The sequence below is a fragment of the Xyrauchen texanus genome, chromosome 7 (genome assembly GCF_025860055.1).
Source record: "Xyrauchen texanus isolate HMW12.3.18 chromosome 7, RBS_HiC_50CHRs, whole genome shotgun sequence".
Taxonomy (NCBI): Eukaryota; Metazoa; Chordata; class Actinopteri; order Cypriniformes; family Catostomidae; genus Xyrauchen; species Xyrauchen texanus.
In genome coordinates this window covers 37,787,954-37,802,559 of record NC_068282.1, presented here as the reverse complement: position 1 = coordinate 37,802,559, position 14,606 = coordinate 37,787,954, and the positions used below count along the sequence as shown (strand labels likewise).

Below are 14,606 nucleotides of genomic sequence, written 5' to 3'. Positions count from 1 at the left end.
TACTGACCTTGAGTAATCTAACAAAATACATTACAAATTACATTTTACAGCATGTATTCTGTAAACTGTAGTGGAATACATTTCAAAAGTAACCCTCCCAACCCTGATATTACGGTAAGTAGCTTGCGATGACACAATGCCATTTATAAACAATGACACTTAGTCTTTGCCTGATGGAAATGCGTAAAATCTTGCAGAAATGGATTTTTAAAAATGGCCTTTTCAAAACCAGTTTTATAGTCACCATCTTGCCGTGGTCATATTTAAGTCTTTCCATGGAATTACTGCAGACTTTTAGACCTTTCTGCAAACAGATCAACTCCAATAAATAAATAAATATGACACAGATTCAAAATGACCATTTATTTTTTCTTCTTTTCTTTTTTGTAAAATAACTTAAATACTGCTAGATTTCCCTTTTACTTAATTATTTTCCATAAAACATTTTTTTTTCTTTCAAACTTTTTATAAATTAAAATGATATGCATGCAATTTTGCATTTCCAACTTTAATTGTCAATTTTCACAAAAAAAGAAAAAAAATTTCACATTGAATTTTTTTTTAGCTGGAGCTCAGATGAAGCAGCTTTGAAACTGGAGAGAGCAGAATGAGGAGGATGAACAACGTTCCGGTTTTAAAGATAAGTTCCATTTGATTGTCTCAGGCAGCAAATTCAGAGATGAAGCTTCTGTTTAGTCATGTTCAAATGGGCATCCACTGCCAAATTCCTCATGTTCATTCATCCTCATTATATTATTAACAAATAAGCATGCTCATAGACAAATGCATACAGAATGTACTCGTTTGAACTTCTTGCGGTCCTTAGTTTTTCAGTTTCTTTAAAAAATTTTTTTAAATGCACAAACTAGCATAAATCAATAAGGCGAGAATATGCAGGCGAGGAAATCCACGGTTTGCCAGAGCTTTGGGCCTCTAAGGTTTCAGGTCCATGTCTGAACTGCTTTCATATGCTTAGGATCTGCTTGTCCTATGCCAGTCCCTTTCACATTGAAAACACGGGCAGAAGATTGACTCTTTATGGGTTTAGTCTGTAGTCACTGTGTGCTTGCTAAAATTGATTGGACAGCGGCTTCTTCAGTTGGCAGGGTAGTGCACAGGGTGCTAGTCACTCCTTAAGAATCAGAGCTAATATGACCTGTTCATTTACATTTAGTGTTGAGAAAAAATGTCTTACATTTTTTATAGACTCCAAGCACCCTTGATATAAAATGTATCTATCTAAATTACAATGTATCAAAGTGCCATAATTTTGGCTCAAGGATTTGTCTTAAACTTATGAAATTTAATCATAAAAGGGGAATGCTTACTAGAGGACTTAACAGCAACACATTTGTTCAGCATTCCTATTTTATGCATCTCTAAGCTGTCTTCCTAACTAGAAAATAATGCCTGATAACAAATGAGCCCATGGACTAGGATGCAGTGCTATCATGGATGTTAGCATCATGCTGAACTGCACAGATGACTGTCTATGCCTTTTGGCTGTGATATTGTGTGGCTGAATGTGGAGACTTGCAGTTATGTAAAAATGATGTGGAAATTCCATGGCCTAACATCTAGTAGCTTTTGAAAACTCCCATGATCATGTTATTTAAGATTCCATTTCTGTAACAAAAGACAGCTGGCAGTAGGTTTGTGTTACATCATTGAAATGTTCCAGTTTGTCAGCCACTGCACTATCTCAGGACCTGCTTATGTGCAAAGTTTAGGCCATCAACCTATGGACTCTCTGCTAAAGTTATGCACTAATGACTGAAAAAGCATGCAATAATGTAACATGCTGGCAATAATGACATGACATAAAGACTAATTGAGCTCTTAAGTCAGTTTTCAGGGATCCTGTGTATTCCTGTAGAAACTTAGAATCTCTGATTCTCTGCCATTGCTAGCTTCACTGAATATTTGCTTTTTAGGGCAACCCAATCATTCCATTATATTTCAAGGTAAATCGTTACTTGGTTTGGCTTAAAACCTCCCCTTTGCAACAGAATAGACAAACCAAAATTCAACAAGCATATTATCATGTGAAAGCATAACAACTGTCATGTTTCTGCTTCATTGCATGTTGAAAGTTCCCATTTTCCCCAGGCAATCACATTGAGCCTTGTGTAAACACATGGAAATGCAGGCTTTGGTCAGATGATGAAGGTTCAGAAGGGGTTGACAGTTTTTGATGTGGAAGAGACCTTGATGGAAAAAAAAACATAATGGAAGATGGCTCTGTGGCTCAGACTTGGAGGACAAAACAGGGCAAGGTTGCTCAAAGCCGGTGCCGTGAGTCCTGGCTGTAGCTGCCTGGGGAACTGCGGTTGCGGTGGGGTTTGTAGGTGTCCTGGTAGGGGTCCTGGTAGCCCTGCTGCTCTTCCATATAGTGGTGGTCTCGACCACTGCCACCATGCTGTGAGCCAGAGGAGCCCCGGTTTCGTCCCTTGTGCGCTCGTTCGTTGTGGTAGTTCTCGTCTGATGTCATCAGGTTGCGCCGTTCGTTGGGGGTGGAGTGATCTCCGGTGTGGTTGTCGTGCCGTGTTTTTTGCCCTTGCTGATTCTGATGTACAAGTACCAAATAAATTAAGAGCTATTTTAATGCTGAACATTCAACCAATGTACATCAAGGGTAGATTTTCAAAATATAATCTTAAATTTCTTGAAAAGGTATAACATTTACAAAAGCCCAAAATAGACAGCACACTTAAGGCTGAAATGATCTTCAAATGGAACTTTGAAGCGAGTCTCTATGGACTGAATTAATTGTAGACATTTGTGGAGAAGAAGAAAATGAATTAGAAGTTTCAATATAGTGCTTGCCTTTCTATTTGTGACAAGCAAAACTAATTTCTGAAATAAAGTTCTTCAAAAATATCTTTGAGCTAAGACTTGTCAGAAAGTTACAGAGTGACATTAAATACTGATAAGAAGGATGAGCTGATGTTTATGTGCGGATCTTTGTGTGCTCGTTCACCTGCAAACCGGAGATGGCAGACGTAGTGTAAGGGGCCAGGGCAGCAGTGCCAATGTTTCTGCCCAACAAAGGGTTGAGTGGGGTGCTGCTGGAGGTGTGGGTGGCTTTCCAGTAGGCCTCAAGATACTCAGCCAGGTGCTCACATGCATCTTCCAACTGATTCTCATCCAAGATGATGTCAAACATCTCCTGTTAAAGGAACATACATACACACAGGTATGCCATGCACACACATACAAAAATTTTGACAAAGTATTAAACTATGTTAAAAACTGTGTAAAACTGATATTTCTGTATTCAGTAGGGCAATTTTAGCACATTCATTTAGTAATAAAATAAAATTAAATAAAAAACGCAATAATAAATTCTCATTAAATCATGGCCCTTGACCCAAATTCTATTATAAGAAATTTTCCAATCATTGGAGTATTACTTATATGTAAAGCATGCCTGCCCAGTCCTAGATGCTACTACAGGCAATGTGCCTCTCCAAGCCACATAGTGAGAGTGAGAGGCATATAATGAGTAAGGAGCCATTAAAACAAGACACCTTTAACTTGACATGGCAGCTTAAAACCACTGTGTTCATGGCAAGGTATCCTGAAAATCAGCAAGATACAATGCAAGGGACCAAGACATCCATCTGATGCATGTGCATATAGACCAAAAATTTAAAAATTGTGCAGACAGAATGCAAGAACTCATCCTATGTCAATGGCAACTAAGTTTACTTTGGCTAGGACAGAATAACAAACTTTATTTCAAGAAGGCCAGTGATTCAATGATATGGAAATACAGTATATCAAACAAGATATTTAAAGGCACTTTCTAAATGTATATTCAATGCTTTACTTTTCTGCCACAATAATTTAATGTCATTGAATTCATCTTCATTTGGAGGCTTTTCTTTTCTTTATTTAATAAAATGTTTTATTCAATCGACAGTCCTAGTTTTAAAATAATTTCTTGTGTATGTAAGAGATGACGCACCGGAGGACACTGTGCTAGTTTATCTGCTGCTACGAGTTGTACATTGAGGTGTTTACTCTGAGACTTTCCTCTGGATTTGATGAGCCTCTGGAGGACCTACAGGACAGATGAGTTGGTTATAGACAAAGAACAATAACTAGGAATAACAGGAAAGCCTTTATTTCTGTCAAATTCTCAAGTTAACATACTTAACCATGCAGTTTAATTGGTCTTTCTCTAATGAAACAGTAAAATGATGAGACAAGAGTGTATACTGGTACCTTTGGTGAGGACACTTTGACATGGACGATGATGGGTGCTAGTGAAGTCTTCAGCAGTTGAGCGGGATGGTTGATGGTGTCTGCATCCAGCACAACCAGCTGGAGTGAGCGAGCAAGTTCAAATATGCGCTCAATCTCGCTCTGTACCTCAGCTGCACATGTATACCACACACATAGAGTTACTAAGATATTAGTTTACAGTTGAGATGGACACTAACAGAACATTTAAGAATGTTTATGACCATTAGGAATAAGAATTTAAGAATGGGTTAATGATCTTTACGATAGTTAATGACCAAAATTTTGCCATTTTGTTACATTTGATTGCTGTATGTCACATTATAGGAACTTTTCAGGTTAATTATAACTTGTGCTTTATCAACAATCTCTGTGGTGTGCTGTTGAATACCATTGAAAATTCCCCAGATTGTAAAAACATCTGAAAAAATGTGTGTAATGCACGTAAAAGGGAAACTTATGAGACGTGTACATCATCTTTTTCAAATACAATGAAAATGAATGGTGACAGACTAACATTTTGCCTATTATCTCCTTATGTCTTCCATGGAAGAAAGAAAGTAATTCAGGTTTGGAATAACATGATTACAGAATTTTATTTTTTGGGTGAAAGTTTAAGTAAAATTTTATTTAAAATGTTCCTTTATACTTCATCAGTTGTGGATTCAGCTTTCCCTGTGTCTTACCAAGGCTGGATCTGGTATTTGAGCGCTCAATAATGGCTCTCTTGCTGGGATTGTTAAGTACTGATCTCTTTGCCAGAGAGATGTCTGCCGTCACACGTGTGATAGTTATCCTAAGGTGATAAATACATTTATCTATAGTTAGCTGCAGTAAAAATCTGTAATTGTAACATTCCTGCTTATAACATTTGCAATAGAGCCTTATTCCTTTTTGAGAGGTGCATAGGATCATGATGCATTAAAATGACAGTGATCACTTATAACTCCTTATTTCACTTACCTGCCATCAAAGCGGTGTTTCAAGAAATCAAACAGAGCTTTCTGCATCATATCAGTTACCTGTACAAAAAATAGGGAATTTATTTCTTGTTCAGATTGACTGAAAGTTAATGAATGTGATTAGCAGTGCATTTAAATCATTCAGTATATTTTAATCTGAATACTTTTGGACATAGGGATTCAGTTTTGTTTTAGGAAAAAACTCCTGGCTCATCTAGTCATAAACTTAAAGAGACACAATAAATCAAACCTCATTGTACTGTAAACACCAAGCTGCTATGTGAAAAATGTATATCCTCACAACAAAGCAAATCTGAATCAAGTTACACCTTATAAATTGCTAACTAAACGGGCTTGTTTTCCTTAATCGCTTTCTTTGTCACATTTACATTGTCCTGCGTCGCCTCCTCCTCTTAGTCTTTTGCAAGCCTTCTTCCCACTCTGATTTTCTCCCTCCATCACTGTTTCTGTTCTTCTCTCCCTTTTCTGTCTCTTTCTAATTTCAAACCATGCTCTACTTTCTAGCACTGACGTCTCCTGGACCCTGGAAGGTTGTTGCCGTGGTAACGGAAATGGCTGAGAGAAGGAGTATGTTTTTGTTTTCTCTGTGTAAAGAAATGGAGAGACTGGAATAGATATCATATGTTGCTGGTTATCAATAACCCAAAATGTGCACACACAGATATGCAGCTTATCATAAACAAAGAAAGCCAGCTTTATGGCCTTAACAAAAGAAAATTCTTTTCATCATTATTTTATGATGAACTTGCTAATTCACCTTTAAGAACTCTCCAGATTACCCTTTGTCAAAGCATGTTTTCTATTAATAACAGAGACTCAAAGTTTAGGATGATACACCTCTGTGAGACAAGATTTTCTGACTGAAGCGGTTCAATGACATTACATTTTTATTGTATTTTTTATTTTTATCCTCTTTTCTTCCAATTTGGAATGCTCAATTCCCACTACTTAGTAGGTCCTCATAGTGGCACGGTTACTTACCTCAATCCGGGTGGCAGAGGACATGTCTCAGTTGCCTCAGCTTCTGAGACCGTCAATACACGTATCTTATCACGTGGCTCGTTGTGCATGACACCATGGAGACTGCGCATATGGAGGCTCATGCTACTCTCCGCGATCCATGCACAATTTACCACGTTCCCCATTGAGAGCGAGAACCAATAATCACGACCACGAGGATTTTACCCCATGTGACTCCACCCTTCCTAGCAACTGGGCCAATTTGGTTGCTTAGGAGACCTGGCTGGAGTCTCTCAGCAAACCCTGCATTCGAACTCATGACTCCAGGGGTGGTAGGTAGTGTCAATACTCGCCTGGTAAAGGGGCTGGGAAAAGGTCACTTTAATTCCCTCAAAACTAGTGCCAGACCAATTTATCGGTCAGCCTATATTATCAGCCAATATTAGCCTTTCACAGATATATCGTATTGGTGTATATGTTTTCCGATATGCACACAGATTAAAACAGATTTTTTCAGAGCATATAATGCAGAAAACAATTCTTGGGGTGATTTAGAATTGGTGTCATAATGTAGTTTGTCCAGAAGAGAGTGCTCCGACTCCATTGTTTACAGAGCTGAGCTGACAGTGGTTCTGCAGACAGTGTAGTGTTAAGTGGTGCAGAGTTAAGCGGTGGCTTTACTGTAAGTTGCTAACTAGTTTGTGAAATACATACTGGAAAGTTAATATACAATGACCCCATCATTTTCCCTTTTCAATATAACTAATATAACGTTAACCCTGTCCCTGACTACCATGCCACTCGTGTTTATCACATCTGTTTGCTATGTTAGCCAGCTATAGAATGTCAGTGCAGTCAGTAATGTAGCAGATTGAAAGAGAAGCATCAGAGCGTCTTTTTGCAGCTCAGCAGACAAGGGAGCGGTGGTGGATTGTGTCTGTTGAGTGTTTATTTCATGCTGCGTTGTTACCTAGTTGGTGAGACGCAATGCTGGAAAGTAAATAAACAACATCCATCTTTTACTCTCCGTGACAACAAGCTTATAGCTAACTAGCTAACCACGTAGCTACTTTCATACCTTATCAGCTGAGTGGAAGCTAATGTGTAAACAATCACCAAACTGTTTTGTTCAGGATTCGCAGTTTGGTACCCCTTCAACCCATACCAGTCAACACTCCCGTTTTTCCAGAGATCTCCCGTATTTCACACCCATCTCCCGCCCCCCTCCCATTTAGTTATTTCTCCTGGGAAACTCCCCTAATTTGTATGGCCCAAACTTCTTTATATGAATAATCACATCAATATATTATTCCAAGGTGGTCCAGTTGCCAGATCTTGTATGAAATGCATCAACAATCGACACATCAAACAAATTTCAACCCATTTGTGACCTCAACCTGGCAACCTACAACCCAGTTGCACTGTTGATATTTCCGCAGGTAGCAGAATGACAGAAGTTAAATCAAGCATCACTGGTAGATGGGAGGAGAAGACTCAGGTGGTGCTCCGGCGAAAAAACTAAATATACATGTAAATTTAACAACAGCTGGACTGAAGAATTTAATTTCATATCTCGAAGCCACATCGACAATGGCCATGCCTTTTGCAATGTGTGTTGCACTAATTTTAATATCGGACACAGTGGGGAAAATTACATTACTCAGCACATTAAATCAAAACGGCACAATTTGTATGTATTTAGCCTGACTCTGAGGTGTCCCGGATTTTGGTACCCAAATGTTGACAGGTATGATAACAATTCCAGTCCTTGCATTTACAAAATTTCATATTTAAAAGTCTGGTTTTCCACCATTGAAAGTTTCCCCTGAACTTGTATAGCAGAATATGGCATAACACCGCTGCTGCTGATTATCTAAGTGTAAATGATTCTTGTTTTACAACCTGCCCCTAATTGACTGGCAGTATTAAAATAGTCAGCATTTGACTGATACTAAACAGTACTGATGTTTATTTAGCTATTTATTTTATTTTAATTTATTCTTTATTTAAATGGTCAGCAACTGAATGATTCTGAATATTTATCTATTTATTGTATTTTTATTTATTCTTTATTTTCTCAGTGTTCATTTCTAGAACTTGTTGAAAATGTATAATAATAATGTCAAATATTCTTTGATAAAAATATCTGTTTAAAGGGTAACTAAACCCTAAACCAACTTTTTTTAGTTAATGATCTGTAAGCATGGGGCTTTATTAGTACTGGTCATTGATTCAAGTAATTTTTTTGACATTTGTGTATAAATTGTTTTAATTCTACAATATATGGTGTAAAAACATCTGAGTGCTGCCCTCTTCAGGTTGAACGGTGGCTACTGCAGTTGAATTTTCCTATTGGCTGTTTGCGGTACTTCGTGACATAAGCGGTGACAGCTGACGTAAGCAGGTTCCAGCTCACCACGCCAGATTCATGTACATGACGTCTTGCGACCGTTTGAGGAATAATAATAACATAGAGTCTGACAACAGCTGTCAATTAATCCGTCACTACGAGTCTCAGGTGCCCCCCCCCCCCGCACTCGGTTCGTTCCCTCTATCCCCGCCGGGGTCTGCCCACTTTTCCAGCATTTTCAAATATTTCAAGTGGGTAGAGTCAGACTCTGAGCAGGTGTTTAGTTACCCTTTAAGAAAGCAGCCTTCTGATTACCTTTGCATAGTCATATCGGTGCAAAAAGGTGCACAATCCACATAGAAAATTCTGTTTCATTCCAGCTCAAAAATTAACTATATCGGCCACCATATCAGTAATCTGTGAATTTTCCCCCTCTAAAATTGGTATCCGTCTTAAAAATCCTATATCAGTCGGCACTACTCAAAACTCACCTCATATCCTTTTAGGGATGGACCGACCAGCACCACAGGCCTCATGGAAGGCACAACATCATAGGGAGCCACATGTTCAGTCTAAGTATAAGATCACAGGTAAATAATAAAGCAAACACAGACAGTTTTAGGTTAAGCATGACTGGTCTTCATATTAAAATAAATACATTCGCAGGAAGGTTAGGTGAGGATTCTTCCATCCTATAGACACACTTACCACTTTCTGCTTTTGTTTACCTGTAAAAAGAGAGGAAAAAGAAAGAAAGTCAGAATAAAGTATTAAATTCTGCAAATGTGTAAAAGACATTAAAGCCATTCATGATTCACTGTCCCATGCTCACAAGAAGCTGCTTGTTCGATCTATAGCCTTACGCAGGACAGTGATGAAGTAAAATCATCCACTGATGAAATTCCTACGATTCCATTTTTTATTTACGATTCCGGGAAGATTCCTGTAACCCCACCCCTCATCTCCTAACGCCCCACCCCCAACAGATCATAGGCTCACCTGATGACATCACATCCCCCAAACTGGAGGAGGAACTTCCACTGGACTTACTAAAGAGATGAGCACACAAACAGAGATAGAAATAGAACAATATCAGTCTTCCTGTCCAAACACATGAGTAGACTACTCTCTAAAATCTCTACAATTATCCCCAGGCCCAGATGACCAGAGCGCCACAGAAAGCTCAGCTGATTTCCAAAATGTACTATGTTTAATTCCATTCCTCATAATTCCATGCAGAAATCACACATTTACTCAAAATCAGTGCAAAAAATGTGAAAAAGCTTAGCAGATTCCATCTGGACCTGTTTATCACTATGTGCTATAATTTTTCATTGCTAATGCACAAAACCTAGTCAGACCCACTTGACTCTATGGCAATGTCTATGTATTGTGTGACCTAGAACTCATGTTGCATGTAGAATTTATATCGATAGTCACCTGGATTTGAGGGTCAGTCATCTAATTTCAAACTGTTAGCTGGTGTCATGTTACCTGGGTCTAATACCCAGTTTTCAACAAATGCAAAATAAAGCAATCTCATCACTTTTTTTTATTGTGTAGATTTCAAGTTTCACGTATACTACCTTTTGGAGTCAAAGCCACATCATGACCACACAGGAAAACACATGTTGCTTACAAATGTTCATGTACCCTGAAATCAACACCATTCCGCCTAATTACTGTGCCATCCTGTATCAGACGGTTTGCATCAATTCAAATGCATTCCCCTTTTACTGTGGCATACTGATTGTGTGTTGTTAAGACACGAGTTCTGGTCCCAGGAAAACCAGGAATTAATCACGTTTACATTGGCAACGGTGAGCGTGATTCAGTTAGCATTTTCACTTTAAAATTACAATTTTAATCTACTAATGGTTAGATTTAGGTTTGGGTTTGGTCATACTGTATTACATTTTGTACAATTTAAAACAACTTGCTTTACAAATTTCACCCAGAAGCTGGAGCTTACACCTGCCCATACGTTCAACAAAACTTCCAGCTTCGGCCACTGGGGCAGTGGTTCAAATTTCGGTAAGCACAGACCAATTTCAGTAGCAGATCTTTCGATCTTCTGTTGCTGAATTCATAGTACGACTAGTCTGATACTGGGTCTCTCATCTGGTATTCTTAACCTCTTAGCCTAAATTTGTGAGGTTCATGCCATCAAATTTGAAACATTTTAATTTTATATGAAACACTTTGTAAATGTAAATAGCTAGTAAAAAGGATATCCTTAAGCATAATTTTGCTTGTTTTAAGAGTTATGTCCATGAAATAATCTGTACTTATAACTTTTGGATGGACAGAAATTCTGAGCACAAATTTACAAACATTTACCCTTTATTTCTCCGAAGTTGTCTGAAAACCTGTTTACGGAGACTACTGCACCATTATTTGAACAGGCTACCACTTTGTTACACACTGGTCTATTATTTTATCATTGATTCCATATTTTCCCAGCCCTAACCATCACCTGAAAAAAAAGAAACCCTGATTTTTATTGGTTGCTTTAAACGTTTGTCAGATATCCTTCCAGAGTAAGTCTGTGGTTCTTGGCCAAAATAAGCTGGAATATAGACTAGACTTTACATTGCTAATCAAAAGTCTGTCTCATCTGCATTACTGTAGCTTAGACATGATGTTATGGGCAACAATAAAAGTGAACTAGGACACATGCGCAATCTGGGGTCAAATTCATAATTCACAAAAATTCAAAACTTTTTTGACAAACATATTGCTCATAATAACAAAGTGTTTCCATATACATAACAGTACAAACGTTTTAGGCACTGAAACATTTTGCATAGTGAGGATATCTTCAAAATTATGCCATAAATAGTCATACAAAGTCCAGTAAACATAAAAAAAATGTAATTAATCAATATTTGGTGTGACCACCTTTGCCTAGAATTCGTCATAGTTATTCTATTTATTTAAGGTGTTTCAGTTGCTTCTGTCACTTCAAGTAATCTCAGACTGACTCGATGTTCAATAGGGGGCTCTGTGGGGGACATACCATCTGTTGCAAGGCTTCCCTGTTCTTCTATTCTATTTAATTCTATTTGCAATAGTAATGTTTGGGAGTCTAACATTTACATTTCCAATTGATACACTAAACCTGAAGAAATAAATAACCATAGTAAGACAAATGTTTTTATGAAACATCTTATGTGCCTTATAGGACTTTTGCACAGTAACAGAGCAACAGAGGGGAAACATTCAGACCTGATGTGAAATTTAAATACAAATCCACCACACCCTACTTTCAGAATATGACAAGCGGTGCCATGCTCCCAGAATTAAAGAGGCAGAATCCAATTTTCCTTCACATTTTCCAGGCCATTTCTGTTCTTGAAGCCCACCATCCTTATTTAATGGTGATGTGTATGGACTGAAACATTTATAGGAAATTCTAAAACAGATTTCTGGGACATCGCTCATGTCATATAAAACAATTAGACATGCAGTGATGATTATAGACTTAAAAATAACATACCTGAACTTTTTATAGACTTAACATTCTTAATATTCTCTGCATTTTAGGATTGTGTTACTATAAATACAAGGTATTGTGTCTACTTTACCTATTGTCTAGCAACTATACTGCATTTGGTTTTCTACAGATTTGAAATCACACCAAATTTTGATCCTGCTCTTTGGTCCTTCTTTAAAGTTGTGTTGGCAGGATTGTGACAGTTTCCTCCAGCCATCTCTCAGGTTGTCCCATGTGCTTTTGTTTCTCTCTCAGGCTTGTGTTTCTCACAAGTGCTGCTCAGCAGCGCAATCAGCATTGCCATGGCAGCGCTGATTCGTGCTGCTCGTGATTATACATTATCCTATCTCCCCTTCCTCTATTTATTATCTACTTTGTCTCATCTTCCCTGCCAGATAGTTGTGTTTTGTTCTTGTGTATTCTAGTTACTCACAGTCTGTTTGTTTCGTGTTGTTCCTGTGTATCCAGTTTCTCCCAGTCGGTTTGTTTTCAGTTTTAGTGTTATCTTGCTTTATTTTGTACTCCCACATGAGTGTTTTGTTTGTAGTTGTTTTGTTTATTTTGTATGTTGTTTTGTTCTCTTTTTTCAATAAATCTCCAAATGGCCAAGTGGGGACCCAGTGGAGGCATGGTGGGCATTTTATTGTATTTAGCTCCAGCCCTTAAGGAATTGGCCTTTCAGATCCTCGCTTGTGTGCCCAACCCTTGGGTCTGCTTTCAGCATAGTCGCCCCATCAATATTTTTGCTTTGGAGTTGGCTGAAGTGGTGGGCGGGGTATCAATGAGACTGTCCTTAAGTTGATTTTTGTGGCAGGTCTGGACAAGACAAGAGGAGCGGAGTCTGATTTTTTATTTTGGGATTTGGTGGACTACATCTGCTGCAGGGGCGGAGCACCAAATCTCAAAATCCCTCTTGGTCAGAGTCTTGAGAGAGGCCCGCCGAGCCCGCTATTGACCACCAGGAGACGATCAAGTCCACTGCAGCTTCTTCGGGTGCCTCTTGGGCTTCTCTATGCCGTCGCTAGAGGAAGCGTGCTGCTGACCACCAGGAGGCAGCAGAGGAGCCTGCTGCCGGCCGCGAGGAGATGGCGCCCATTTCCGCTGCAGTTTGTGTCACTGCCATTGCCCATGGCCACGGAGGTCGTTTCTCTGTCACTGCCTATGATCACGGCCATGGAGGCCGTTCCCTTGTCACGGCCTGTGCTCATGACCATGGAGGTCGTTCCCCTGTCACTGACAGTGCATACGGCCATGGAGGCCATTCCTCTCTCACTGCCTATGCTCACGGCCAAGGAGGTCATTCCCCTGTGACTGCCAGTGCTCACGGCCACGGAGGCCCTTCCCCTGTCACTGCCTGTGCTCACGATCACGGAGGTCGCTCCTTTTTCACTGCCAGTGCCTACGGCCGCAGAGGCCATTTTCCTGTTGCCTCACCTCGCTCCTGTCCTGGGTCCTCACACCCGTCCTGGAGCTGCCAGTCCAGTTCCCTGTGGCTGTCGACGAGTCCGTTCAGTTCCCTGAGCCTGTCCAGGTCTCTGAGTCTATCCAGTTCCCTGAGACTGTCAATAAGCCTGTCCAGTTCCCTGTGGCTGTCGATTAGCCCATTCAGTTCCCTGTGGCTGTCAACGAGCCCGTTCAGTTCCCTGAGTCCATCCAGTTCCCTGAGGCGGTCGATGAGTCTGTCCAGTTCTGTGGGACTGTGGATAAGTCTGTCCAGTTCCCTGTGGCTGTTCACAAGTCAGTCTAGTTCTCTGAGGCAGTCGATGAATCTGTCCATGTCCCTGGTACTGTCGATGAGTCTGTCCAGTTCACTGAGGCGGTTGATGAGTCTGTCCAGTTCATTGAGACTGTAAATAAGCCTGTCCAGTTCTCTGTGTCTGTCCAAGAGTCTGTCCAGTTCCCTGAGACTGTCAATAAGCCTGTCCAGTTCTCTGTGTCTGTCCAAGAGTCTGTCCAGTTCCCTGAGACTGTCAATAAGTCTGTCCAGTTCCCTGAGGCAGTCGATTAATCTGTCCAGTTCCCGGTGGCTGTCGACGAGTCTTTCCAGTTCCCTGAGACTGTCGATAAGCCTGTCCAGTTCCCTGAGGCCATTGACAAACCTGTCCTGTTCCCTGTGACCATCACCGAGCCTGTTCAAGCCTCCATGTCCAGTCAAGTCATCATGTCCAGTCAAGTCATCCCTTCAAATCAAGCCACCAAGCCCATTTAAGCTGCCAAACGAAGCCAAGCCAAGAAATCACACCAAGCCAAACCATCAAACCAAATCAAGCCACCATGGCAAGTCAAACCACCACTTCAAGTCAAGTAATCTCACCAATTCAAACCGTCAAGTTTCCAAGCCATGCCATTACACCAAGCCCAACATCACATCAAATCAAGCCACCATGCCAAGTCAAATTGACGCATCAAGTTATGCCATCAAGTCAAGTCATCACTTCAAGTCAAGTTGTCTCTGTCACGCCAAGTCAAGTCAACTCACCAATTCAAAGTGTCAAGCCAAGTCAAGCCTCCAAGCCATTACACCAAGCCCAACCATCACACCAAATCAAGCCATCATGCCAAGTCAAAC

The 14,606-nt window shown here is 40.0% G+C and overlaps 1 protein-coding gene across 2 annotated transcripts in view; it reads right to left on the bottom strand.

The window, feature by feature from the left end:
- Nucleotides 1–362: 362 nt before the first annotated feature.
- The window catches only part of cacnb4b (calcium channel, voltage-dependent, beta 4b subunit), a 51,020-nt gene continuing 36,776 nt past the window's right edge, over nucleotides 363–14,606 (bottom strand). For both annotated transcript variants that reach the window (XM_052129954.1, XM_052129955.1), the window contains 9 exons: nucleotides 9,541–9,590; nucleotides 9,250–9,269; nucleotides 9,033–9,113; nucleotides 5,212–5,270; nucleotides 4,935–5,044; nucleotides 4,231–4,382; nucleotides 3,971–4,066; nucleotides 2,981–3,169; nucleotides 363–2,566 (listed from right to left, as the gene is read on the bottom strand). In XM_052129954.1, the coding sequence (XP_051985914.1) occupies nucleotides 2,282–2,566; nucleotides 2,981–3,169; nucleotides 3,971–4,066; nucleotides 4,231–4,382; nucleotides 4,935–5,044; nucleotides 5,212–5,270; nucleotides 9,033–9,113; nucleotides 9,250–9,269; nucleotides 9,541–9,590 (1,042 nt within the window). In that variant the 3' untranslated portion in view covers nucleotides 363–2,281. The remainder of the gene's footprint in view (nucleotides 2,567–2,980; nucleotides 3,170–3,970; nucleotides 4,067–4,230; nucleotides 4,383–4,934; nucleotides 5,045–5,211; nucleotides 5,271–9,032; nucleotides 9,114–9,249; nucleotides 9,270–9,540; nucleotides 9,591–14,606) is intronic.